Source organism: Callospermophilus lateralis, chromosome 13 (genome assembly GCF_048772815.1).
Source record: "Callospermophilus lateralis isolate mCalLat2 chromosome 13, mCalLat2.hap1, whole genome shotgun sequence".
Taxonomy (NCBI): Eukaryota; Metazoa; Chordata; class Mammalia; order Rodentia; family Sciuridae; genus Callospermophilus; species Callospermophilus lateralis.
In genome coordinates this window covers 80437579-80465378 of record NC_135317.1, presented here as the reverse complement: position 1 = coordinate 80465378, position 27800 = coordinate 80437579, and the positions used below count along the sequence as shown (strand labels likewise).

General features: G+C 49.0%; 1 protein-coding gene and 1 non-coding gene across 2 annotated transcripts in view; one reads left to right on the top strand and one right to left on the bottom strand.

Moving 5' to 3' along the window:
* Positions 1 to 3722: 3722 nt before the first annotated feature.
* Pkp1 (plakophilin 1) overlaps positions 3723 to 27800 on the top strand; it is a 43719-nt gene continuing 19641 nt past the window's right edge. Inside the window, exons 1-2 of the mRNA XM_076831973.1 lie at positions 3723 to 4064; positions 14061 to 14167. Coding sequence (XP_076688088.1) covers positions 3863 to 4064; positions 14061 to 14167 — 309 coding nt within the window. The 5' untranslated portion in view covers positions 3723 to 3862. The remainder of the gene's footprint in view (positions 4065 to 14060; positions 14168 to 27800) is intronic.
* Positions 15739 to 15865, bottom strand: LOC143379736 (small nucleolar RNA SNORA40). The gene has a single exon (XR_013088520.1). It is a non-coding gene; the product is annotated as a small nucleolar RNA SNORA40 (small nucleolar RNA).

The window sequence follows — 27800 nt, the reverse complement described above, 5'->3', positions numbered from 1 at the left end:
AGAGACTGGGTTGAATAAGGTGAGGCCATCCTGGCAAGCATACAGGTCCAGAAAGGAAGGTTGCTTCGTCTCCCAGCCCCAAAGGGGGTCTGCATCAGTTTGGTACACAAGGGGAGGTGGTCCCCTTACCTAGGGGATTAGAAGTTAGGCAAAAAGAACCTGAAGCCTGGCTACTCTTAGAAGCATTAGGAATTCCAGAGACCTCTGCTTTGACTGGGTCTGTCCTCTGCCTGGCCCGGGCGTCCCCTACCTCCCCATCTCTAGAAGGTAAACTTCACAGGCAGGAAGTTTGTCTCCTTTACCATTGTGTCCTTAGTGCCTAGGACAGGGCCTATCCCATAGCAGGTGCCCATTAAATACTTGTTGAATAAATAGAGCCACTTTTGTTCCACTTTTTGGTGAACATTGTGTCCGTGGGTTATTTTACTCTCTTGAAGACCGGGAGCTTTGGTTGTTGAGAGTGAAATCACTAGATGTGACAGACAGACAACAGAAAATTAGAAGCCCATTCCTCATCATTTGTTCCTAAGCTCTTGAGGATGAAAATTCACTCATCTTGTTTCATAGTCAAGTCAAAATTAACTTCTTTTGGGAAGCTTTCCCCAGATACCTGCTCATTTTCCAAACTCATTTTCCAAAAAAATACACTCAAATTTTTTTACCATCGAAATATATGTTCTGACAGTCACCTGAAAGCATGCCACTTCAAAGATGAGTTTGTGTGACATTGCCCATGACACCTGTTCTTCATTTTAGCAATGCTACCCTCTTTTCTGGTTGATTTCCAAGATAGGGCCCCACGTGGGGTGAGGCTCAGGCAGGTGGGAGAGAGGGTCAATAGGAGAACTTCAACTCACTGGCTCAAAAGCATGCACTTGAGCCCCAAACCGACACCTTCAAGCTCACATACACCTCTCTCTGCTGGCCTTGATCATGGGACTCGACTGCCCCTTCCTGTCCTCCTCCTCCTAGTCCAGAAGGCTGATGCTGGCTCAAATCTAGTCTTTACCATTGACTTAATCTTTGTTTTCTCAACTGCAAAACTATACTTCTTGGAGTGCTTATGGGGAGGACCAGAGGAAGAATGAGCTCAAAGTAGACCTGCTCGTTGGTGCACAACAATGGCTTGGTGGGTGTCAGGGCCCCCTCGGCCTCTTGCAGATCCCCATTCACTTTGATATTGGAGGCAGGGGAGACCAAAGAGTTAGTCCAGAGGATCTGATTCAAGATTCCCCTGCTCTCCAAACCCACAAGTGGCATCAGAATTATATAGTGTTAGGACCACAGTATTAGATATTCGAACCCATTGACTATATCGAACCCATTGACCTCACTTTACAGATTCGGTGCAGGGGAAAAGAGCCATCATGGAACATCAGGAGACACCATGAAGCAAATTAGTGACAACTGAAAGGGGAACCCAGCTGGCCTGACTTCCCTTCCAGGTGACGGAAATAGATGTTATGGGAAGATAGATCCATGGAAGGGTTTTGAACCCACTGTTTGTCACAAAGCAATTACAAGAAGGCAGCCTGGCACTATCATTGAGGGTCCAGGCTCTCAGTCCAGGCTGTGTGTGCTTGGCCCAATCTGTACCAATTACCAGCTGGTTGATCTCACTGAGTGTCAGGTTCTTCATCTAAAGAAGAAATATGGTGGTGCTGATACCTGCCTCACAGGTCATTCTAAGGATTCAAAGCATTATAAGGATGACAGGGTCCATACGACAGGCTCAGAATCATGTTTGACTTGTAAACATGGAGTGCTCATAGGAGCATAGTAAATGATGGCTATTGCCATCAACGTATCAAAATAATGTCAATACCAAAATAATAGATCAGCAGCTAGAGAAACTGAACTTTATACTTGGAAACAGTTGTAAAGATAATCAGTTTTGATGTCTGTGAACTTGATTTTTATAGGGATATGGGCTACTCTAGTCACCTCCTTCAGGGCCCTTCTATATCCTAGTAGGTAACAAAATTATCATTATTTTAAGACATAATTAAGGTTAATTATGGCTAGCATATTAGGTTTTAGATAGGCCAAATGTGGGATACAATGGAGTTGCATTTTTATATGCTGTCATGTGCACTTTATAATATACTTGGGTCCTTATATATTCGGTGTGCACTCTACTTTAATGCCCATTTTATAGGACTTTTATAAGGCAGTTGGATAGTGTGGTAGAACGAGCACTGAACTGAGAGTCAGGAGCCTGGTTTGAATAGAGATATTGCCACATATTAACTGGGACACCACAGGCAAGCTACCTCCTCTCCTTATTAGTGCAGTGGGGAGCTGGATTGGGTGATTCCAAGGCTCTGTCCAACCCTGGTAGTCAGTGACTGGAAGCAGAATCTGAAAATATCAAGTGATGATAAAGGGTTCTAGGTGTTGAACTTTTGCATCTAATTATGACATGTTTTTGGTCACATGTCTGATTTATTTCTTGCGGAGTCCTTTCTCTGCAGAGTAGAAGGGCAAAATAAAAGTGATATGTATGAGCTGTGAGAAGCAGTTACAAATGACCACGGTGACAGCATCCCATAGATATCGGAGACCCCAAAATTAAGCTGACCAGACTGCACTGCTACACAGTTCAGTGATGGATGTCCAGAACGAAAGGACCAAGTCATCAAGAAGAATGTTCAAGGTGCTCAACGTGGCTTTCTTTAGAAGGCAAGATCGCATGCGATGCCTTTTAGAAAGATTCCCATCAAAGTACTTTGAAAAACACTCAGCTGCTGTTACTCACCAAATTCACTGGTGTGGCCCCCTCCATGCCTGGAGAGGATGCTACATAAATGAAGTATCTGTGTGTGTCCCTGGGGGTATGAGTGTGTATAGGAGAAAGCACACTGCAGTCCTAAAATACCAAGTCCATAGTAGGATAGTTTTAGAGATGAGATGGCTTCAGGTCTTTCAGTAAGGATCTGGGTAAGATTCAAGTTACTCTTCACCTTAAACTAGCTAGCATTCATCCATTCAAAGATATTTTTATCGAGTGCCTAAAATATGATATTGTTTTAGGGGCTATTATGGAGTTTCAGAGAATCCACTCTTCACATGGTGTTGTATAGGAGTGTATCCACAAGCGACAGATGTGCTACTTTGCAGTGTTGCATTTTACCTCTGGTCCTTGGTGTGGCTTTCTGCCCTCACTTCCCTTCAAACATTCTGCCTTAGAGCAGAATGAGGGGTCCCCATAAGACTGAGCAATCCCCTTGGGCAGGAACTGTGCTTCCTCTGCCATAAGTCTAGGAGCCTCCAAGGACGGAGTTGGTCTCTGCCATGACCTCAGTGCAAAGGGAGATTGGCACCTGACTCTCAGGGTAGGGGGCCTGGGCAGAAAGACTCCTTTTTCCTAGAGAGAGGTCTCCTTCTACTCCTGGGCTGAGCACATACTTTCTCCATGAGCCAGCAGGAGTAGAACAGAGGGGCGTATCCCTAGAGCCTCACCTCCTAGGGGAGAGAAAGGAGGAGCGAGCAGGAACTTGAGAGCATCCCACACAGGAGAGCAGCCCTGCCCCCAAGAGCGCTCGCTCCGCAGCAGCAGCTGCAGTGCCCTGCAGCTGGGCGTCTGAGCCCTGGCGGCGGCGCGCAGCCCAGTGGAGTGGGTGGTGCAGGGCAGGGGTGGTATATCCTGTCTGACCGAGGGCGGGCCCTGCCAGTGCCTGGAGACGGACGAGCCAGGGTGGAGGCGCCAGGAGCAGCTGCCGGGAGCCTTCACGCGGACCACTCACTCTATGGCCATAGGGAGTCGCTGAGAGCGACAAGAGCACGCTCCCGCCAGCCCGCTGCACCGCACCTCGCCCGCGCCTCTGCTCTCCAGGTCCCGGCCCGCGCACCTTCTGCCACCATGAACCACTCCCCGCTCAAGACAGCCCTGGCATACGAATGCTTCCAGGACCAGGACAACTCCACGCTGGCCTTGCCGTCGGACCAAAAGATGAAGACGGGCACCTCAGGCAGGCAGCGCGTGCAGGAGCAGGTGATGATGACCGTCAAGCGGCAGAAATCCAAGTCTTCCCAGTCGTCCACCCTGAGCCACTCCAACCGAGGTAAAGGCCTGGCGCCCGCACGACCCGTGCACACCTCCCTGGCGCCTCGAACAGGCGGCGGGAACCGAGAGGCTGCCAGCTCTAGGCAGGGTCTCCGCCAAATGGGAGCAAAGCTCCTGGCAGGGTGGAGCCACGGCCGGCCACTGGCTAGCCGGGTCCAAGAGCTCGGTGGTGCGCTAGTGGGCAAGGTTGGGTAGCTCCCTGGGGTGAATAGCCTGGAACATCCCTCCAGCACTCCAGGAGCCCGAGAATCTCCCGGGAGCTGTTGTCCATGTCCCATCCCTGGATCTGGACCGCCTTCTCTTTCTGGTTTTGCTCTGGGGACCAGCCCACTATTCTGTATTGCCCCGCGGTTCACCGCCCCAGCGCTCACGGAGGGTTATGGTCACTTCCCCAAATCCATCCTTCTCGGCTTTGCGATCCTCTGCGCCTTCAGTCTGTGGTCAGCGCCCAGCGTTCAGATTCAGTGGGATCCTGATCTTGGTGGGCTGGTGCGTGGTGGCGTGGTCAGCTGAGAGAATCACTGAGATCCGAGTGAAGGTTTGGGAGAGTTGCTTCAGGACCGGGAGGTACATGGGAATCAGGACAAGTCCTTGGAACTCTCCAGTATTCTAGTGGAGCTCACCCCAGGAAAGGGGAAATCTGGTTGAAGTAAGCTAAGAAATTGGTCTGAGATGCTGTTTCTTTTCTTTTCTCTTCTCTTTTTTTTCTTTCTCCCCCGCCCCTTTTCTTCGAATCAGGGATAGAACCTAGCAGGGCTTAACTGGGGAGCATCGTTTACAGCCTGTATTTTTTTATTTTTTATTTTTTTATTTTGAGACAGAGTCTTGCTAAGTTGCTGAGGCTAGCTTTGAACTTGTAATCTTCCTGTCTCAGCTTCCCCAGCCACTGGGATTACAGGCTCATGCCACCAGTCAGGGCTTGGATACTCCTGTTTTCTGCAATCGATAAGGCAGAAACCTCCTTTCCCACTGAATTTGCCCTATCCACCCAGCTTATGTAGAAACAAATGTCTTATGGGAAGAGTAGGGAATGAGAGGGGCAGGATTGGGAATCCTCCTAGCCCCAGAAACACCTCAGCAGAACCAGCATTGACAATTCTCCAAGTTTGGTTCCCAGCCTCTGTGAGTGACAAGGTCCCCCACCAGGGGAAGCAAGGAGAAAAGGATAGGACCCCTGAATCTGAAGAAGAAAGGAGCAATACCCAACTGGGGGGTTGATGGTAGAGGATTTTGAGATAAAATACTTTAATACGAATAATTTCCAGTAAGAAGTCCACATGTTAGAATTCTTAATTTGTTTGTTGCTTTTTAAAATTTATTTAGCTAACTTTATTAAAATGCTAGTAAAGACTGCAAACAGGAGTGTGCAAACAAGCCCAGGGCAGTCCGTACTTATTTATTAAGTCCAGCCCCAGGAAAGCAAGAGAGGCAGGACTGAGGCAGAAGGAGGCAAAAGATATAGACCTGCCCATTCTGCCATCGGGCACACACACCAGCTCGAATGCCCTACCTCTGGCTTCTGGCCTCTTGTTTCCCCATGCTGAGTGGCCCCAGGGTGGAGATAAGGACAAGAAACATGGCTGTGATAGGTCAAGGTCTTTTCTGTACCCTTTGCTCTTGTTTCATTCCTGGTCCTTCTGCCAGATTTCCACTCACTTGCCCCTCTTCCCTTTTATTTAGTGCCCTGCTAACTCCTTACTAGCCTCTTTTGAAAGTAGGTTTTAGAATGAGAAAGTGCTGCCATTCCTGGCCACAGCCCAGGGTGTAGCTCAACCCTACCTATTCTTCTCTGCAGAAGATTTGCCTGTCCCTCCTGTCCCATCCCCACCCCATTCCACTCAGCCTCAGCTCCTGGCTCAAAGCTCCAAAAAAAATCTCAACCTGGCTCCTGGCACCCCAAACAGCCCTGTCACCCCAACTGTGGTGACATTAGCTGTGCAGTTATCATCATGGAAAGCCTTGGTCTTTAGTCTTTGTGGGTAATGTCCATCTAATGGGGTCTCAATTCTGAGTGCCCAATGAGTTGATGACCACGATGGCTAATGCATACCTATCCAGAAACTCTCCAAGGACTGACCCTGTGGGCGGGTCTCCTCTACCCTCAGCCTCTGGGGAGGTTCCCATCAGGGCCCAGTTTCTCCATCGTCATCCTAGCTGGAAAAGGCTGTTGGGCCACTTGGAGCTGGTGTTTCTGGTTTGTCTGGCTTTGTTTTCATCAGATTTCTCTGTCCTCTCCATCAGAAACGCCCAAGCGTTTCTCATTTGCTCCGTGGTAGCCCAAATGCTCATCTTGCTTGTGTTGGTCTCTGTGCTGTGAGCCTGCATTCCCTGCCGGGACGACCTCACCGCTGTGGAAGGACATTGGCACCTGGATAGGCTCAAATTTTCCTTTGGTCTTCTACAAAAGCAAAGAGTCAGTTTTCTGGGGTCTTTGATCTTCTCTGGCCCCCTGAATCCTATCCAGAGTCGCCCTAGTTAGGAACGTCCACTCTAGTGAAGACCAGCCCCACCCCACAGGTTAATTGACAACGCGGCCGCTGCTTCTTGTCCCTGGTGAGGGATAATCAGGAATTGGCTACCTGTGGGCCTAGTGACAGAACCAGCCTTTCCTCAGACTCCTGTCACGAGGGTTCTTTTCTGTCTTGTCAGTGTGTTTAGAGGAGTGTGTGCCCTGAGACCTGGGAGAAGGACCTCTGTGGAAAGAGTCTGGTGACAAATGCCCATCTCCACCCACACCTTCCCTGAAACCTCGCCAACTAGGCAGAATCTCACCCTGATCATAGAGTGTCCCTGGAAGGAATAAGGGGGTCTCTGTGACTGAAGACCCTGCAGAAGGAGGTTGCTATGACCTGCCTACCCATCTAGAACTGGCCCCCAAGTGTTACTCTCCTGTGCTTTCAGGGTGTCCCTGTGTGAGTCAGGGTATCAGGTATTTTATTTCCAGATGGTGTGCCTGTCTACAAGGCTCTCTTTAGGCTGTCTTCCTAGAGCTTCACTCATATTTCATTTGATCCAAAGCCAAACATTCCCACCACCAGGCACATCACAAGCAAATTCCACAGGACCTTCCCTTCCATACCACTTCCTCCAGAGAAATCAGCACCACCAGTGCTATTGGCCTGCTCTGTGCTGCCTCTTTGACCCACGGGATTGTTCATTTCAGCCCTGGGCCTTAGTTCCCCTTCTCAGAAGTACCATTTCCTACCTGCAATGTAGAGTCTTTATTACCCTTTGCTCAGAGATCTGCTTGGAGCAACTGTGTTGGGGAGCTGCCCAGCTTGCCCTCCATGCCTCTTGTACCCATCCAGGCTCCTAGGGGGCAGCCTTGGGCCAGCTCCATAGACAGCATGGTGAAGGAGTGCCCTGGGAACCCCCGCCTCTGGTGGCTTTTTGTGTTTGTGTTGGGTTGCGTCTCAGCATGAACCTCTCCCTAAGGAAGGCTCTGCTCATTCTGCTTTCTTGAAAGTTGCCCCTACCTAACCATAGGCCATGGCTGGGCGTCACTCTGGGGTTGTTTTCTCAGGACCCAAGCTGAGATGAGAGATGATAAAGGGTATTTATGCTTTAGCTTGTTTCAGTGTCAAAACATGCTAATTAAACTTCAAATGAACTAATTCTTTTTTCTTTACCATGTACCTTGGCTTGAAGTTGGGGTTTTAGTCAGAATTTCTGGTGGCCTGTTACAACACATGCAAAAATGCCGAGTATTCCCCAGTGTTTGGAGGCAATTGTTGTTTGTTTCCATGGATCCCGTCCTGTGCTCCGCTCATTGGCAGAAAATTTTTAAAAAACCAAATTCCTTCCCCTGTACCAAATTATGTATATCAATATGCCCATTGTTTGGGGTTTAAAAATCTGAGAAGTACTTCTGTGACGAGGTGGGACTTCTGGAAAGGTGTACGATGTTTGAACAAAATGAAACAGACATTAGATATCTATTCAAAGTTCTTTATAGGCATATGCCACACATAACATAGCACGTTACGTACGTTATGTACACATACGTATAGACAAGCACACAACACACATGCAGGCATACACATCACTGTATACACAGTGTGTGCTGAGTATGCACACACACTCAGCATGTATGAATACACACACCCACACATGTAGATACACCTATAGCCATATACACATGTATTCACACACACATACACAGCACACATGCACATATATATATTGAACACATTCTCCCACATGTATACGTGCCCTTGCTATGAACATATATACATGAGTATACACACATATGCTTGCACACGTACACACACCTTGCAGCATGTGTTGTGGCAGGGGCCCAGCCTGGCCCCTGCTGCTGGCTGGTGTATGGTGCTAGACAAATCACTGCCTCTCTCTGGGTCTCTGCAACTGTCAGAGGGTGGCTTAGATCATGTCAGAAGAGCTTTGTGATGGCAAATCTCTTTGGAAGCAGATTTCATAACTTCCTACCTCTGCAAATCCTTTGCCCAAGCTGCCTGCAGAAAAGCTCCTTCCCTCAAGGCACAGTGCTCTTTGAGTTTCTCTTGCAAACATCCTAATATCCAGAAATAAAGTTCTAATCCACTATTCTCAAACTTGGTTACACATTGGAATTACCTGGGAATTAAAAAATGCAAATGCCTGGGTCTGGCTCCCAGAGGTTCTGACTTAGTCAATATGGAAGACAGGGTGGGAGACAGCACTTTAAACTCCCAGGTGATTCTGTTGTGTGGCAAATGTCAAGAACCAGTGTTGTAGTCCCCAACCTTCAGTCACACTTGGGCCTGGCACAAGGAATTGCCCCTGTACCCTAACATAACACCTCTCTCTCTCTCACGCATGCATGTGCGCACACACATCTAATGTAGTAGTTGCTGGTGATGGGTTTTTGCTCTGGACCTTCACTAGGAAGCCACGTCCCATTCCTTGCCCACTCTAACCTACTGCCCTGCCCCCCGTGGCAGGCCTGTCCCCACAGGATGTTCCCACGCTCCACCTAGTCCTTGGGTTTGGTGGTAGCCATGCTTGGATTATCAGAAAGAGCCACAGATTCCGACAGAGCTGGGCTTGACACGTCCCAGCAGAACCCTGGGGAGTCAACGTGTGCTGGTGAGGGGGAGGAGAGAGCACCCAATTTGTTTTGGTATTTCTATTCTGTGCATGTGCCCAGGTAAAGGCCGAGAACCACACCAGAGTGCCTGGTGAGGTTGTACTGAACTCCTCGCCTCCTCAGGCTCCTGGAAGCTCCAGAGTGGGAAAAGCAGTCCTCAGTGCTCCCAGGAGCCAGGTAGAGGGCCAGGAGATGGCCGGCCACTCTCCCTGTTGAGACATGTGGCCTGATTGTCCTACCCACTCCTGAACATCTCTGAGGGATGTTGTCTCAGAAGTGTCTTCCTGACAATTCTTGTTTCCTCATTTAAAGTCCCCTTGCTATGGGCCTCGCCCTGGACAGAATGGGTGGAGGAGATTTTAGGGAATGAACTACAGACATTTTCAATGCTGAAAGCTGATGGGCTTCTTTCTCAAGCTCTTCATGCTGAGGGATAGCTGGGCTTGATTCCAATGCAGAAGGAGCCAAAAGAGACCTCAGCCTTACATAGGAGACAGAAGCAGCAGAGATAAACCTCTGGAGAAGCTGACCTGTGACATGTCCCTTGCCCAGCAAAGGGGATAGATTTGGGAGAAGGGAAGAGCAGAGGGGCTTCTAGGTGCCTTCTTCCCCTGGGGACTGCCTGTTGGTCAGGCAGGCCAGTGTCCTGAGAGCCCTGGTCCTGGGATGGAGAAAGATGGATCTAGTTGATGTAGAAGATCCTAGTTTGAATGGGGGACACCCAGGCCCTGCTTTCTGGAGGAAGGCTACATAGGACGCATACATGAGTACACACATACACAGGGTATACAGCACAACACCCCAAGGGACCCACAGAGTAAGCAGTGGTTATATTGAAGGGCTTGGAGTGCTCGGGGCTGGGTGGGGTCACCTTTCTTAGCTGAATTTTGTGCAAGGTTTTGAATACAAGGAGAGGGATTGGCTAAGAAGGAGAGAAAGAATGTTTCAGGTACAGTGGGTGTGACCTACTTGAAAGCCTGGATGTAGAAGAGGATGAGTCACCCTGCAATGGTTTGCCTGTCCCCATGGGTGAGACAATTCCATGTATCTTAACAGGGAGCTGCCTCCATTTTCAAAGGTGTTTGTAGGTGAGAATGTTTGGGTTACCTCTATGGGCATAAGAGATAATCAGCCCGTCCTTGTCCAAGGCACCCAGGGGAAGCTGCATGCAGAAATTGATCTTCCAAGTGGTAGATTTTCTGACTCAGTTTTGCACATTGAAATTTCATATTGGCATAAAACAAGATAAGCTCTCTAGACAGACCAACTCCAATTGCTTGTATGTTAAGGAAAGCAATAGATTCTCAGAGGTATTTGTGTATTGACCTTGGGGTTCTATGGGTGGGCAAATGCCTTCTGGGGATGACATGGAAGTTGGGCTGGCTGCCAGCTTCACTGTGAAGCCACCATCTTTTTGCTCATGGTCAACGCACCTGTGGGGAGAGAAGAGTAGGAAGGCATGTGATTGGCTGAGAGGATGGTGGTGATTCTGTGGAGTGACCTGGGAACAAGGACAATCTCTCTTTACCTCTCCTAGAACCAAGAATCCTACTCTAGGGAGTGGCTTTGGTTGTCTGAAACTGCACACAGCTCCTGTCTTGTCCCATTTTATGCCACCCATTGGAAACCTCCTGGGTGGAGGAAGCCCTGGTTGAGTAGAATTCAGAGACCTTGATCCCATTTGGCATTAATGGAGACGCTGAGCATCTAGGCACCAGGTATCGGAGACCTTCACCACAGGGCTGGGCAGGGGAGAAGAACTGGTCAACAGAAACGGCCAGCTTGCACCAGTTAGATCCAGTCCCTGCTGAAGCAGTGCCCTGTGCCCCAGATCCTCAGGAAAGTAGAAATATGATTCTTGCTTTGGAAAGTGCCCAAAGTACCTGGTGTAAAGACTGGTATAGACAGGAGACAGAGATGGAGGTATCATTAGTCAGGAAAGGCTTCCCAGAGTGAGTCTGTAGAAGTGGGGGAACTGGGTGGAGAAGTGGGTTATCATCATTGCCCTCATTGAGAAGTCCCATGTTCTTGCAGTTGAACTTGGCTTTTAGAGGACATTGCTTACCAGCCATAACCCAGGGGTCAGGAGCAGGGGAAACGGCTTTTCTGCATAAGTAGGTTTCTTAGAGACAGAGCTCACCTGCCACCTGCACCACTCAGTTATCTAGCACACTGCTGGTGTGACTTCAGGTATATGGCATCTCTGGACTCCCCCCTCCCTTGACGTCATTGCCAAAAGTGCAGCTGCGTTATGCCAGAGAGGTAGGGCTGGCTGGTGTGATGGTAGCCTTGCTCTCACAGGGAGCCAAGCAGTCCCCGGTTGCAGACAAGTCTTGAAAGATAACTTTAGCAACTTTCTGGAAGGTCCCAGAGGCCTTGGCCCAACCAAGTAAGCGTTACAGCCCATACTTCTTGTCACCAGAACAGAGTTATGTCTGGGACATGGTCACTGGTTTTGGGCACTATAGAGCACCCCTCCCCTGCTTCTACATACATGTGTCCACCCCCCCCCCCTCCATAGCATCTGAGCCCCCCACCTTTGTACAGAGAAGAACATGTGAGAGGGCAGCGAGGCAGGTGTGGGGTGTGGGAGGAGGAGGCGCTTCATCTGATGACCTGGAGGGAAAGTCCCGTCAAGTTGATCAAGGGCGGAGGCCCCAGTGGGAACATTTGGGGGATGCTTCTCCAAGTCAGAGTCCTCCCTGGGGCTCTGTAGAATTCTGTCTGTCACTACCCCAGATTTTCCATCTGGAAGCAGCTGGCTGACCCATGCCTGCCTGCCCTTTGGTGAGAAATACCTCTCATAAGGTGAGAACCAGGCAGACTCTGGCCTGCCAAGCCTTAGCAAGGATAATAGTGGGCTGGACGGAGGAGAGGCAGGGACCTGGCTGTCAGCTCCCTAGAGCCCTGACTGTGTGTGCCTGGCTGCACCCTCTTCTCTGTGAACTAACTAGTTCTGGGTGATTGATCCCATAAGACTCCTCCAGTCTTCCCAGAGAAGCAGCTGCAGAGAGGGTGAGAAGCTAACTGGCTGCATTATATGTGGTTTGGAGTAAATCAGGGGCCAGTGGGCCATGGCAGAGTCCCCGGGCTTGCTCAAGGGGAAGGTCCTCAGTAATGAGGCCTGGACCTGGGCCGTCGAGGATTTCAGGCATAGGGTTCTCTGGAAGAACCTTGAGGCAGGTGGCAAAGGAGGCGATGGTTAGCTTTAGACGTTTGTTCTTCTTCCTTGAAAGCTGAGCTTTGTCTCAGGAGAAGTCCAGCCCTTCTGAATGCCATTGAACTTGTGTCACTATGATAATACAACCATGCAATACTGGAGCTCTGTGGGGCCTTTGGGGTGCAGAGAAGCCAACACCCTCTTTTTACAGAAGAGGAAGCTAAGATCCAGAGAAAGCATGTCACTTGCCTAAGCGCCAGACGGGATTGATTTCAATAAGTCTAGACTCTAGTCCAGGACAAGTTGTGACTGCCACAGCCCAATAGTATTAATGTTCATTGGTCCTCCATGATAGGGAATGGGAGTTAAGGGAAGTGCCCTCTTTTGTGACCTATGTATGGGCATATGGCACTGGACAGAGGAGGTATCCCCAAGAAGAGATGCTGGCCTCTTTCCAATGCTGCGCCTCTGATATTCCCATTGACCTCAGCTCAGACCATCCAGTCGCTGGGAAAACTCTTGAAGTCTCAGGGGGTATGGCAGAAGAGGAGGGGCTGATAGGCCAGGGGACACCACCAACCAAGCCCTCCTTCCCCTAGACAGGGTTTCAAATAGGGAGTATGACAATGGCTTTAGGGGGAAAAAAATGTGCACATTCCTGCCAGGAGGCTCTTGTTGGATCCCTCTTACCTTCATTCCCAGAGGCCACATTTAACAAGAGTGTACAGCAAAACCTGCTCTAGAAGTCTGGGCCTTGGGTCCATGGCTTGACCCTCCTGAAACTCCCAGGGTAGCTGAGGGAACGGGCAGTGATGGATACAGAAGTCAGGGCATTATGTGTTCAGAGGCTGATCAGAATGAGCTTCCTGGAGGAGGTGAGTCTCGAGACCCATGAGAGTCAATGGTTGTGACCCAGGAGGGAAGGCAGTTAGCAAGGGAAATGAAGTTAGCAACGTCATAAGAGAGTCCTGCAGAGTTGCTGACTTTGCTTGGAGCCCCCATGCCAATCTGGTGAAAGGAAGAAGTGTGTGTGGGGGGTCCCACCAGGAACCCAAAATCTAGGTCTGCTTTCTGTGATTCAAAGCCACTTTACCCCTAATAACCCTAATGACACTCTGTCTTCCCTTGGAGCCTGTCATTTGTGGGTCTCCAAGCACTGTGAAAACATTAATTAATCCTTACCGGTCCTTTGAGGTTGATCGCTTCTCCCTCTTCAGTTGGAGAGCCTCGGAAATGAAGGAAGAGGCGGAAGGTAACCTGGTCATCTGTTGGGGCTGGGCTTAGGTTTGAATCCAGACTCTCATCAGCCTTCGCCGCTCTGTGGCTTTGACCTTGGGGCTCTGGACCTGTAATGTCGAGATCCTGCCTGCCTTCCCCAAGTGAGAAGCTGATCTTTGCGGAATACAGAGTCATGATTCCCTGGGCTGGAATAGCAGTGCTTCAAGACCCTCTGGGCCACCTCCTGACTTGTATGTGTCAACCAGCCTCAAGCCACAGGGAAGCTATTAGACTCTCTAAAAGAGGTCAACTGAAACGCTCTGTTGCATTGTCCCCTGCAACAGTCTGTGGTGGCCTTTCCCTTGGCCCTGGCTGTGGAGGGAGATGGAGATTGCCCACCCTCCTCCTTCAGGAACTCAGGTCAATCTCCTCCATGGGCGTGGGAGACCTGGATGCCGGGGATGCCCTAGGAGGATGGGGGAACATCATTACCATCCCTGAGGTAACCCCCTTCCTTTGCTCTCCAGGTTCCATGTACGATGGCTTGACTGACAACTATAACAACTATGGGACCACCAGCCGGAGCAGCTACTACTCCAAGTTCCAGGCAGGAAATGGCTCGTGGGGCTATCCGGTAAGGGACTGCTTCCATTTAAAAGGACCTGGAATGTTTGGGGGGATTATTTGGGGTTCCAGGTGGAGAAGGCCTGCACTGGTTGCTAAGAAATAGTGATATAGGTCTTGGCTAGTGGGTCAGGGGTCATCAGTTCTGCAGTTCTTTGGTAGCTGGTTCAGCATGTAGTCTTAACTTTGGCTTTTTGGTTATATTTGAATGAACATTTTAGACAAAGCATAAAGAAGAGAGCATTTAAAAAGTCCATTTTCCTATATGTTTGATTCAGTCATGTATTTGAGAGAAGTTTGAATTCTTAAGGCCAATTTATAGACCAGTTTAGCTGTTTCTAGGAAAATCCTGAAAAGTGTTCCTTCTTTAGTATGTTCTGATGGCCAAGGAGGGACTCTAGAAGGTCCCCTGAGGTCAAGAGAGCATGTCCACTGCAGCGACTCCTGAAAAAAGGGGTAGGTACTGGAGTGAATCCTTTCTTGAGTTTTAAATCAGACAAACTTGGGCTCACATTTGAGCTGTCACTCACTAAGCTTGTGATTTTGAATAAGTTACTTCAACCTCTGGCCTTGAGTTCACGTAAAGCAGACATTACAAATTCTACTTGGGGGTATTGTCAGGATTAAATGAACTAGTGTGCATTAAAAAAAAAAAAAACAGATTACAACAATTCTTTAAAAACTCACATGGCTAGAGATTATTCTAGATCCTTTAATCCTGATTCAGTCTCTCTCTTCCTATATGATTTCAACCCACTTTACCCATCTGACCATTTACTGAATATATATTTACTGAGGGGAACTCTGTGCCAAGCACTATGGTAGGCGCTTTTGATATAATTGTACAAACCAATACAATTTTCTTCTACTCTAAAATCAGGGGTACCAGGCACTCTGAAATTCTCCCAGTCCCCAAATTCTGACTTTCATTTATTTTCACTGATCTGAATTTTAGCATGCCTTTTTCTTGGGGATTATTTTGTGAGACATTTTGGAGATGGGAGTGAAAGTCAAATCCGGGGCTCTGTCTTCTTGGATCAGTAGCATTTTCTTCCAATCCTGTTGCTCGCAGATGCCACTCCTGATTGTCAAAGATACTGGGTCACGGGCTAGGAAGGAGGTGGGTGGTTTATGAATGTGGTGTTCTTTTGTCATTGGTTTGATTCAAGTCTTTTTTTAATATTTATTTTTTAGTTGTAGTTGGACACAATACCTTTATTTTATTTGTCTTTTATGTGTTGCTGAGGATCAAACCCAAGGCCCCTCAGGTGCTAGGTGAACTCTTTACCACTGAGCCACAACCCCAGCCCTGCCTGTTGATTCAGTTCTTTTGGGACTAATATTTAGTGGCTATGTATTTTTCACGTATTTGTTGGGCACTAAAAATAAGAGAATTAAATTTGCTGCAGTTTTTCCATGATTTCTTTTTTAAATCCTGCCTTCTGTATCATAATATGAAAATTTGAACATTTAATCAACAAAGCTGAGATTCTTATGACCTGTGCTTTTTATTAACTTCTTAGACTTAGAACCAATCTTTTCATTTATCAATATCTCATCACTTTAAGCTCTCTTAGGTACAGTATTCCTGCTTACATGTATCAAAACTCATACTGAACAATGAGTTCTGGGTTGCAAAAGAGGATTTACTTTTTGCACTTGCCTACAAGTCTTTGTTCAAAGTTAAACAAAAACACACACAAGTGCTATCCATGATTCTTGATGTCAGCCGACACTCTTAAAACAACATGAATACAATAGGGATGACTGAACCCAGGAAGCTGGCAGATCAAGCACAGATGTGAAAGGGCTTTGACACAAAGGGTGATGGCCAGAAAGACCCTGAGAAATTGTCTTAGTAATGTAGGTAAAGGGATTAGGTGAAACCCAAAGAAGACAGGTTGCTGGACCCGCAATCCAAGTGAGTAATCATGCTGACACTAAAGATGTTATGCGTCCTTACATACAGGATGTCACCAGGTCAGAGTTTAGAAGTGTCACATTCTACCCTGGTTCTCTCACTCTTGGGACCACTCTGGGCATTAGTTTTCTCATCCCTAAAGTAGAAGTGTCTGCTTTCCTTGCAGGTTGATATCATACCACAATAACTGTGAGTGTTATCCAATGGACAGTGTAACCATGGAAATCTGTAGAAGAACTCTTTGGGAGGAGGTGTTTCTGAAATCCATCCTCATGTGGCTTATGTTGAGTGCTTTGCTTCTGGTTAATTAACTCAATCCTCAGCTGTCTTGCTGACTTTAATGCTCCCACCCCTCCCTGTGCCCATTTTCTGACAACCGGTGAAAATCTCTTTCCTTCCCCTCACCCACAGGCCCCACCCTCCTCACCCGTTTGCTGGCAGGATGGCAGACATGACTCATGACAGGGTAGCTGCTGAGGCACGTCCCGTCTCCTCTCAGTTCAGGAGAGGCTATGGGAACAGGGAAGAGCTGAGCACACACGAGGATTTGACAGAGGGAGGGGGCCAAGCAGAGGAAGTGGAATAATTGATATTGGAGCCAGACATATAATCAGTTGAGCACTGGGCAAAGCCAAATGGGGTCCAGATTTAGGGAGAAGAAGAGTGGGGAGAAAATGGTCATAGAGATCTGTGGTCTGAGATAATCCCATGCCTGTGGGATTTTCCCATGGAAGGTATACCTGGCATGGAATATTTTATTTCCCACCCTCTAGTGAAACCAATATGGCAGGTGAAGGCAGGGAGCGTGGGGAGGAGGGTGTGGTTCCCCTGCACAGCGTCGTCAGCATGTCTTCTGAGAGCTGAAGAGGGACCATTTCCTGCAGACACTTTATATTCACTCAGTCAGCCAAATGCTATTGAGCAATGGCTGAGGCATGGCAGTAACTGAAGCGCGCTGCAGAGACAATTGAAAAGACTCTGGCTTTGTCCCCACTGAACTTCTCATCACGTTGGGATAAGCACAGAGGTCAACAAAGAGAATGCAGTATTCGTTGCTGAACTCGAGTATTACACTAATACTGTCCCTGCTCAAAATCTCAAGATGTTTCTGGAACCTCCAAACAGTTTTACTTTTTATTCTTTTCTTTTTCTTTTTTTGAGATGGGACCTCACAGTGTTTCCTAGGATGGCCTCCTGATTCCTGCACTCAAGCAATTCTTCTGCCTCAGCCTCCCCCATCCCCCCACCCCAAGTAGCTGGGACTTACAAGCTCAAAACACCATTCCTGGCTTAAACATTTTAAAATAGAGCTGTCTGTAGTATACATATTTGAAGAGCCATACAAGAACCAGTCTCATTTCTTTATTGTCATGACCTGTGTTTGACCAGAAAATATTACCGACTTTAAGGACTTCATTCCTCAAATTTGGATCCAGTTCCAAATATGGAACCATCCTCAAATAACAAATTTTTGTCACCAGTGAGCAGATATTTTATTTAAATATATGAAGTCTTACCTTATAGTTTTGCTTTATATTTTGTCAGCAATAGCCTCTTAATTAAAAAATCATACTGCTTATAATCTATGATCATCTATACCATAGATTTAGCAATTGACTATAGAGAATCTTGTAAGGCTTAAAACAAAGTCTGACATACAAAAAGCATGGAGAGGATTAAGGAAAAGACCAGTCCGAAGAAAGTCATTGGCACAGACCGTCCTTGACTTCTGGCCACTCCAGCCTCCTCCTTCAGAGACCAGGATCTGCTGGAGAACAGTGTTGGAGCCCCAGAATCCTACAGTCCTCAGGGATTGGAGGGAGCTGGCCAGTTGGGGCAAAAGATGGGGCCATTGGTAACCCCACTACCTGGTTTCTCAGATGGACAGAATCAGCTCCAAGGCTCTGGTTCTCAGAACGGAACTCACGGATATTAGAGTCCCTACAGAGTTTACATTTTGCAGTGAGGAAACTCAGACCCAGAGAGGACAACTACTCCCAGAAGGTCCCACATCTGCCTAATGGTACAGCCAGGATCCCTGACCTCTAACTCCCAACCTGATGGAGTTTGGTTATGTTACCCCAAACATTAGCAATCTCTGTGATGACCATTTTATGGGTTTTCACAACCTCCGTATTTTAACACTACACCCATTCTAGGGACTTGCAAGAGACCCATGAGTTCAAATTCCTTCATTCCTCCCCTCCCTGCTTTCCAACCACTCTACTGTCCTTGGAGGGCACCGTAGGTCCAACACGAGAAGCAGGGCATGGTCATGATTTTTCCCTCCTAGATTCAAGCTGGGTTCCCTTGGCTATAAGCCAAAGTAAGATTTCCAGGTAAAGTATACCAAAGTACAATATTTGGGATATAATTACACTGAAAAGTTATTTGTTGTTTATTCAAAATTCAAATATAATTCTACATCTTGTGCTGCTAGAGAGAGCTGAGTCTGGTAACCCTAGAGGATAAAAGCAAGGCTGCTTTAAGTACTTTTATCCTATGCTAGGGACCCAAGCATAATTACTTTAGGTCACATCCATTTCTGTTGAGAAAATGGAGGCTTTTGTTCATCTTAGTTGTCCTTATAATGGGTCATTTGAATACCTTCCTCTGAGTCAGCTAAGATCGGGATGAGGGGAATAGAGAGCTATAGCCACGGTGCAACATATGATGGTGAGCACCATGTTAAATCACTCAACCATGCTCAGTTCAATCCAGCCTGGCATGCTTAAGAGTGAGAATCTCCAGTGGAAGGCACAGCCTTCTATTCCAAAACTGGAAAATAGGTTTCTATCAAATTGGTCCCTAATGAGGCTGAGTCAATTGGATTATCTTGATTCCCAGGCCATGCATGTGAGATTAAGATAGCAATCCCCCTTTCTACCAACTCTAGTACTAAAGGGTTTTTATTTTTTCAAACTAAGAGGCTCATCTTGAGCATTCAGTTCTTCTGGGAGTCCTATCAAGTAAAATATTTTGTGGTTGTGGATTGGACTGGACCATCCTTCCTATGATCTAAACCTTAGAGGAAAGAAGCCAGGAAGTCTAGAACATGGCATACCATGGTGACCGCCATATTAAATCACTCAATCATGCTTCATTCAATGCAGCCTGACGTGCTTAAGAATGAGAATCTCCAGGAATATTATTAAGAGAGAATTCTTTGTACTAGATCTTTTTCCCAGACCTTTGCCTAATTGATGTTGCTATTTGATGGTTCCATCATGACAGGGTCTTATACAACATGCTAGAGACTCTTACCATGAGGAGATCTGATCTTATCCACCCTAGACTCAAAGCAACCTTCATGAGTCTTATTACAGATGAGGGAACTATGGTTCTGTGAGGCTTCAGTAGGGTATGAAAAGTCAAACACAGTGCTCTCCAGGTTGGTGGCCTACCCTTGGTCAGAGTTAGCCATGTTGATTGATTGTCCACATTCAGAGTCATGGGCCAAGTACTGCAGAGGGACTTCCAGAAAGAAACATGGCAGGACCCTTGTCCTAGAAACAGCAGAACGAGAGTATTCTTACCAATCCAAAGCTAACGGAGTCTGTGCCCAAAGAGCTCTGGACTTTGGCCAAGAGTTTTAGATTCTAGTCCTGGTTCTTCCCCTTAACAAGCTGGGTGACTCTAGTCAAGTTCCTAATCTGGCTGAGCCTCAGCCTGCCCACCTGTGAAATGGCTGAAAGTTCCTATCTCAGAGGGAAGTAAGAGAGTCATGGACATGACATCGGATCGTCAGTGGGAGACCTGGATTCCAGTCTCAGTCAGACAAACTGAGCCTTCGCCCCTCTAGGCTTTGGTTTTCTCAACAATGGAGCAAGACAGTTGGAGTAGATCTTAGCTAAAGACTCATTAAGGGTTTAGTGTGGCTTGAGAGCTGACTCAGTAGCTGCAGGGCCTCAAAGCCAAGCCCATGGTCTCTCCAGGGTCAGAAGCAGTGTCAACTCCTCCAGCCCAGCTTTCTGCTTCAGGCCTCCAGATGGATGAAGGCTTTGCAGTTCCTCTTTGCTTTCATGTGAGCATCTCCAGGCACCAGTTAATTAGCCCTTACAAGGGGAGAGAGAGTAGGACTGCATTTACTTTAGCTTTACAGAGAGGGAAACTGAGGCACAGCAAATAGCTCTGCTGAGTAACTACCCTGAATTAAAACTGAGACTCAACCCTCTCCTCTGCTCCCTTACCCGGCCCCTTCCTAATTCTGAGCACCACTTTCCAGGTGTGTGAGCTGGCCTCCTTTGACAGTACTTGCTGGGCCTCTGTCTTTTCTTGAAAAGTCCAGATGAGAGGAAGAAAGACTAGACCACAGCCTCCTGCTCCCATGCAGGCATGGATCCTGCTCCACGAGGGAGTGATTGATGTGTTTGCCAACTCAGTGTCCCTGTTGCCAGCTCGTGACTCACTCCCACCCAGCCCTAGGAGATAGGAGGGTCCCACAAGGGCCCTAGGCTCTCACCCAACAAGAAAAGGCAATGATCCTACTTGCCAAGGGACAGAATGTGCCTCAGAGAGAGAATGGAGGTAAATGAGAGAGTTGACAGGGAGGCTCCCGGGGCACCCCTCCCTGTGGAAGGCGGTGGCCGAGCGTGTGGTATGTTTTCACAGACAAATCACTGCTATGGGGACAACTCCCTAGATTTAAGCTGTGTAGCAAAGATCCACGTCTGGAGGGTCCCCTGGACATGGGCTGTCCTTTATAGGCCACAGGCTTTATAAACCCTGAGAAGTTTCCGACATTCTTAGGATTGGGGACAAACTCGGGAGCTTCCTTTCTGTGCCTGCTTTGCCCTCCATGGGAAAAGCAAGTGTGACTTGAGGCCTCTTCTCCTGGCTGAAGACTGGGTAAGCCAGGGAAGCCTGTTAAGTAGAGAGAAGGAAAACCTGGTCCAGGGGCCCACACCCCATCACTACCCCCCGGGTGTCTGATGGGACCCTCTTCCTCCTGGGCTTCAGGTGTATCGTCACGTGCAGCTCTGACATCATACTCTGTCCTTCCTTAAGGGAGAGAAGGGGGATGCCCCCACTTGGCCCAGCACTGGGGGCCTACAAAGAGGAGTCTGTATTCCGGTGATTACGTGCAAATGGTGCCCTCCCTGGAGGGGCTCCTCCAGATGGAGGAAACTGGGACAGGCTCCTGGGACAACTGAACTTTGAACTGGAAGTGAAAGTAAAGGAGAAGGGAGCTAGCCTACCAAGGGATGGAGGGTGGGGGAGGAGCGTTCCTGGGCCTGGGGTGCCTTTCTGACTGTTCACAAGAATGGGCATCATCCAGAGGAGGGTAGCTGCTAGCAAGGAGCCACCTCTAGAGGTCTTTCCAGCCTCCCTGGTCTCCGGTAGCCAATCCCAAGGGCCCCAGAATGCAATGTGCCCCAGAGTTGGGCAAGCAGGCTGTTCTCCCCCCTGTTCTTGCCCTGAGGAGGAGCCAGAACCCAGGATCCCTGTCCTGGGTGTGTTGTCCCTTGTGGGGGAGGGGGAGGAAGGCCAGGCAATTTGGCAGATTGTTCAGGGAGAGATGTCACTGCCAAGGGACTCAGTATGATAGCAGCATGGCTTGTGGGAAGTATCAGGCAGAGCCAGCCCAGGACACGGTCACAGGCATTCTCAGAAGGATCGCAGGAAGGAATGCCACTCTCCACTGAGGTGACAGGAACTTGTCCACTTGGGTAGAGCTCTGACCTTCCGGCCAGGCAAGGCAAACTCATACTTAGATTGAAACACCTGGGGCTCAGTCGCTTCCTTTCTGACCAGGTACTGGGAGACAGGTTAATTCTCTGGCTACAGAGAATGGGATAGTGTCGTTTCCCACAGAAGGAAGTTTCTGGAAAACTTGACCAGTGCTCTCTTCCCCCCAATCCCAGTGCCACCCTTACCCCGCCACTGTCACATTCAAGTGTAGGCTCTGAAACTTTAGAGGGAAGATTTGAAGAATCAAGGATAATTATTTCTTTATTTCTCTCCAGAAGAAATTAGTGGAGTCTTGTTTGGGGTCCCTTTTACAGAGGGCAAAAAATGACACAACTAACAAGTCTTTAGAGTCCTTATAATACAGTTAATAACACCGAGCAGATGAAACGACAGCGCGTGAGAGGATATGACTAACAGCTAACTCCTGCGGCACCTCTGCAGGCCTCTTTCCTCTGTAAATGAAGGGGTCGGCCCAGGTGATCCCCCTCCAAGTGCAGTGCCAGGAATCTTGGAGATTTGGGGACAGGGACCCTGGGGTCTGGGTTGTAAAAGGTATGGGCTGTGACGCAACCTGGGTCCCACTGCATTCTCCCAGTTAGCTGTCTCGTCCTTGGGATCCCAGTAATCTGATGATCCCTTGAGCATGTGGAGCATTCTGAATCTACACAGAGTACTCATACCCTCTTGTCCCCACCTGATCCTTCTGTCTGTGTGAGATCAGTAGGGAACCAGATGTCCTCTTTCCAGTGTGATTTGCCAGGAAATTAAGCTTTGGAACAGAGCAGGGGCTCGCCTTGTGCTCACGGGTAGATTTGGCAGAACTGAGAACTGAGTCCCTGTGGACTTGAGGGGAGAGGGAGCCAGGAAGGCAGGGGCTGGGGGGAAAGGGGAGTCAGGTCTCTGCCTTGCTGGGAAAGTTCAGGGCCAAAAAAGCAGGGGACAGCAAGAAGAGCCATTGAAACAAAGTGGGGGCTTGGTGGGGAGGTGTGGGGGAATCTTCTGATGGCTCTTTGCTGCTTTGGGAATTTTTCTTTGGTGACTGGGACCCAGTGAGACAAATGCAGCAGCATTTCCCAAGTGGGTGGGAGGGCCATCCCCACCCTTTGCTAGGGTGAGGCTCGCTTTCTCCCCCAGGGCCCTGGCAAGTCTCTGCGAGGCCTGCCTGCCTGCCCCAGAAGCGCAAACTCAGCTGAAAAACAAAATCGTATCAGGAGGCGGGGTGTGGGGGGGTGCATAGAGACACAGGTGGGGAGAGATGCAGCAGGGGCTCCTCCCCTCCCACTCCACCCTACACACCAGGGCGGGGCCGCCTGGAAGGACACAAAGACAGGGCTCAGATAGGCCAGCAAGAGGCTGTGACTTCAGAAAGGACTGGTTATAGATTGCCGGTGCCAGAAGCTTTACAGTAGGGCAGTCTGTAGTTGGGGAGATGGAGGCTCAGAGAGGTAAGCTGATTGCCCAAGGCTGCACAGCTAGACTGGAACCCAGTCTCTCAGCTCTTTAACCCAGCTCCTACCCACACTTCCTTTGCCACTGTGAGCCATCGTGTTTCCTTGAATAGAGAGTATTTGAACTCTGAAGGCACAATTTCCCTCAAACCATCATACCAACTGTTATTTACCTGTTTTTCAAGGAATTACTTTTAAATTTCATTGCATTTCCTTTGAAAGGAAACTAGATCATTAACTCAAATGAAAAAAAAAAATTTAAAAAGAGAAAACCAGAATCCTTTGCCATAAAGGAAGGCTAACCATGACCTTAACAACAAATAATAATAATTAATAGGAAGAAACAGAACATTATTTAATTCTAGCAAGGTAGGTTTGCCTGAGAGAAAATTTTGGTTTGTTTTGCTCCAGAAAGGGAGGTTGGCAAGTACTAAGGAAACATACTGGCTCCCAACCAGGCTTTCTCTTTGTGGTTTTTAAAATGGAAAGGCAAACAGCTTTCTGGGTGCTTCAGTGTTAGTTATTGTCATGTTCTTAAATCCCCTAAAGTCACCTGGCAGCCACCAATGGTGCATGGCAGTGCGTGGGGGAGACTTGGGGGCATTAGCTAATGGTTCAAGGTGGTTTTCCCACAGTGGTCCAGCAGATCAGGCAGAGGCCCAAGGAGGAAAGCACCCACTGAGGCCTCTCACCCAGGCCACCTGCCCACTAGGCTAAATACTTTTTTTCAATGGAGCAGGCCAAGATGATGTTTCTGACTGACCTCTGCCGGCCTCCATACCATCAGGGCTTGCTGAGCACTGAGCTCTGTGGGATGACTGTCCTTTGGAGCCCACCTGGAGAGGGTCCTTGGGAAAGCTCCTAGTTTCTTCCACATTCGCTCATGGCCCTAAGCTCCTTTCAGGAGTGTTGGGGTCCGTGCAGTGGTGCATCTGTCGTAGGGTGTGGTTGGAGGGACATGAACCATCCACTGACCCCCCATTGCTCTTGTGGTTCTAGTCAGGACAGACTAGTTATTAAGATCTCAGGGTCTCCTTGCCACATGTACCCCTTTGGCCAAAAGGTCTTTATCGTTGGGCTACTAGTAGAATTGTGTCACACAGCTGAGTACGTCTTTTGTTCCCTCCTCCTCCCCCTCCTCCTTCCCCTGCTCCTCCCACTCCTCATACCCCTCCTCATACCCCTCCTCATACCCCTCCTCATACCCCTCCTCCTTTTCCTCCTCCTACCCCTCCTCCTCCTTCTCCTACCCCTCCTTTTCCTCCTCCTCCTTCACTGGGGATGGAACCCAGGGCTCCTGCATGCTAGGCAAGTACTCTACCACTGAGCCACGCCCAGCCCTACCCTGTTCTTGAACATGTCCAAGGATTTCAATATCAGCCAGCAGAGGAGGAGCAGGCATCCATGAGACCTGGGATGCCTGAAGAGTGGGTCTTCTAGAAGTTGCGACAGCAACTGACCAGAGACACTGGTAAAGTTCCTAAAGAGAAAACTTTTGACCTTGTTCCAGTCCCCAGTTTCTCATGTCATGGCCTAGGATAGAGGTCAGAGACCTCTGAGTTCTGGGTCAGGGTCTGCTGCATCTTAGCCACATAGCTTTGGACAAGTCTCAAGTTCTCCAAGTTTAATAGGCTCACAGATCTTTGCCTTAACACTTCATTGGTCATCTGGGAGAGTGGGTGGTGCTGCGAGGTTCCAACAAGATGGTTCAGGAGGAATGCCTCTGCAAACTGTAAAACACCACCCATGCTAGGATGTTCTAGGACATGCTCAAGGAACTTCCAAAACCCTCCCTACCTGGAAAAGTGTATGTCGCATTTGAGTAGGTGGGCAGTGTACACACCTGTGCATGCAGGTGTATGTAGGCACGCGCACACCTGCTCATCATTAGGTAACAGCGAAGATCTTTTACCCAAACACCAGAGAGTCCGGTCAAGTGTCCCTCCCTTCACGTGTGAGATTCTTGACTATCTAATTAGGTGGATTCTTTACACCACTAGGTCTCCAGGTAGCTCTTTGGGGCCAGGTAAGAATCTGCCCTTCAGGATGTTTCCACCACATAGCTTTTGACCGTCCTCTTCTTGAGGCTGGGAAACACCTGCAGGCTCCGTGCACAGCTGGCTTCCCCTTAATGTGCTTGCCCGAATGGGGTTGGGGAGCTGGCCCAGGGGTTCTTCCTGACCTTCAAGTGTACTCTCCTGGGGAGGTGGCCCATTATCCAAGACTGCAGGAGTTCTATCACACTGGGATGCCCCCTTGCCTTTCCCTCCCTGGAATGACCCGTCACTGGACAGTTGAGCTGGCCTCTAGGCTCAAAAGCCAGAAGCCAAGACCTCAGAACACGGGGCTCCTAGAAGGTTGGACAGCTGGGTCTCCAACTTGTCTGAGTTCATGGATGAGATTTGTCAGCTGCATCTGAAGTGACAGACACCTGCCTGGGAGTCCCCTTCCAGAAGGAAACAGATACCTGTGTAGGAAACCTGAGATTCTTATTGCCACATCCATCTTAGGAGTGTCAGGCGCTGAGAAAACCTATTGCTCCCATGTAGAGGGGAGCAGCGGAGGGGCACTTCAGAGGATCTGCTTAGAGACCAGGCAGGGCACAGGGTGCAGAAACAGAGCTGGGTGCTGTGGTTGGCACAGTTATTGGTTTGGACAGCAGATGTTTCTGAGCATCAGCTTTCAGCTGGGCACCTCCCACTGGACGCCAGGAAATGCTGCGGTTCTGACCCCCCTGGAGCCCGAGAGGCCAAAGGCCTCCTTTACCCCAGATTCCTGACCTCAATGAACACCCCCAGGCTGCAGCCTGAAGCTTTGTAGGTCTCTTCTGTCTGAACTTTAGTTATCTCAAAACTTTAGGAAGTATGTCCTCTGTTATCCACAAATGTTTCTTAGCATTTGCTGATGGATGCACACTCACGGTTTGCACCCTTTGGAGATTATAAGTGACGCTGACCATTAGTAACCAGATTTCTAGTAAAGTCTACACTCTCAAGATGGGCTTCAACACTTGTGTTTTTTTTACGTTTTAAAAGTTCAGGTAACAAAATTTGCCCACCCCAGCAAGCATCGGGCTGTGTCAGGTTGCTTTCATGCCTCTTCTGAGTAGACACACATGATTGCCCATCAGCCACTGCCCTTCAGTTGGCAGATGCCCATCCGGTGGCTTCTGGTATTGTCTCTTACAGGCACTGATGGTCTCAGGGTCCTGGTGATGGAATAGTGGGCACAGCTCCTCTCTGCCTTGCAGGATTCCACAGTGAGGTCCACTCACCATGGCCTCCTCCAAGGCCAAACGGGATTGCTCTCTGTCCAGATCTTAGTGTTTCTGAACAGTGTGGCTGCCCTCTCCAAAGCAGTGTACCAAGTAAAGAAGGTTAAAAGGAAAAAAAAAGGCTCAGCCCAGGGTGGAACCCCTGCTTTTCGAGAAGGATTCATGCCCAGAGGAGTCAGGGAGTGACACTCTCCTGCTAAAGTCCCATCTTTGGTGATTCAAGCCCTGGTGTCTCTCATGCTGACTCAGACTGCTGCGTAAGCAGCCACCCTGCCCCTCTGGGAAAAGTCTCCACTCCCTGGTTCCTGTGCTCCTCTAGGGCACCATGCTGGGAGAGGACTTGAACTCAGCCAGTCCCTAGAGAAGCTTAGAGGAGAGCCGCTCAGCCCTGTGTGATGTGCACCTTGCTGCCAAGGACTAGGCTAGCTCTGTCCAGTCCCCCAAGCCTGACTGAAGCCCCAGTAAGATGAAAGAGGACTGCTGTGTGCCTACTGCAGGACGGCCCCTCAGTGGGCAATGAGTAGCAGTGGCAGGGGCTAGACAAATGACACATGAAACCCGTCCTCAAAGGGATTTTAATCAAAGTCCTTCCTCAAGAGAGCCTTCCTCATGCCCAAGAGCCAGGAAGACCCCAGGAAGTCGTGTGTGTGCTCGCTTTCATGAAGAGGGCCTGGGGATCGCCTTTCTGAAGATGGCCCTGTTGGGCCCTCGGCCGGGTGTGTGACTCCCAGGGCAGAGCAGGGTGTGTCCCGTGGGAGAGCCGGTTTGGCCAGCTCCACCTTGCTGGCAGAAGCTTGGTTTCAAAATGGGCTAATAGCTAGGGACACAGACACTCTTTTCATCTTGGCCTGCTCAGCACATACCGAGCTCCCGGAGAGCCAGGCAGCTTCTATTTGGTCAGCCAGGGCTAGAATAGAACTCTCTGGGCTCAGCCAGAAGGCACCAGTCACCCAAGTCAGGGGGTAAAGGGAAGAATCCTGGTCCATCGTGGGCTGAACCCAGACTGTGCTGCACCCCAGGTGGGCTCGCCCTGGGTGGACCCCTCCTGCCTCCCTAGCAGCTCACTTTGCTTGTGGAGGCTCCTTTGTACCCTGGAGGCTATGGGAACCCCAGTGTCCATCAGCAACCAGAATCCCCATCCCCAATATGAATTCTCCTGGTCCATCATGGGATCCTTTTTTATGCACATTTGCTATGAGTTCACTCCTGTTCTAGGCACAACAAAGGGCATCTTTGCCCCCAGAGAGTTTGGAGGAAGGATAGAAACCTACATTAGCACCTAGAGAGAATCCAAGGCCACAGACATGTG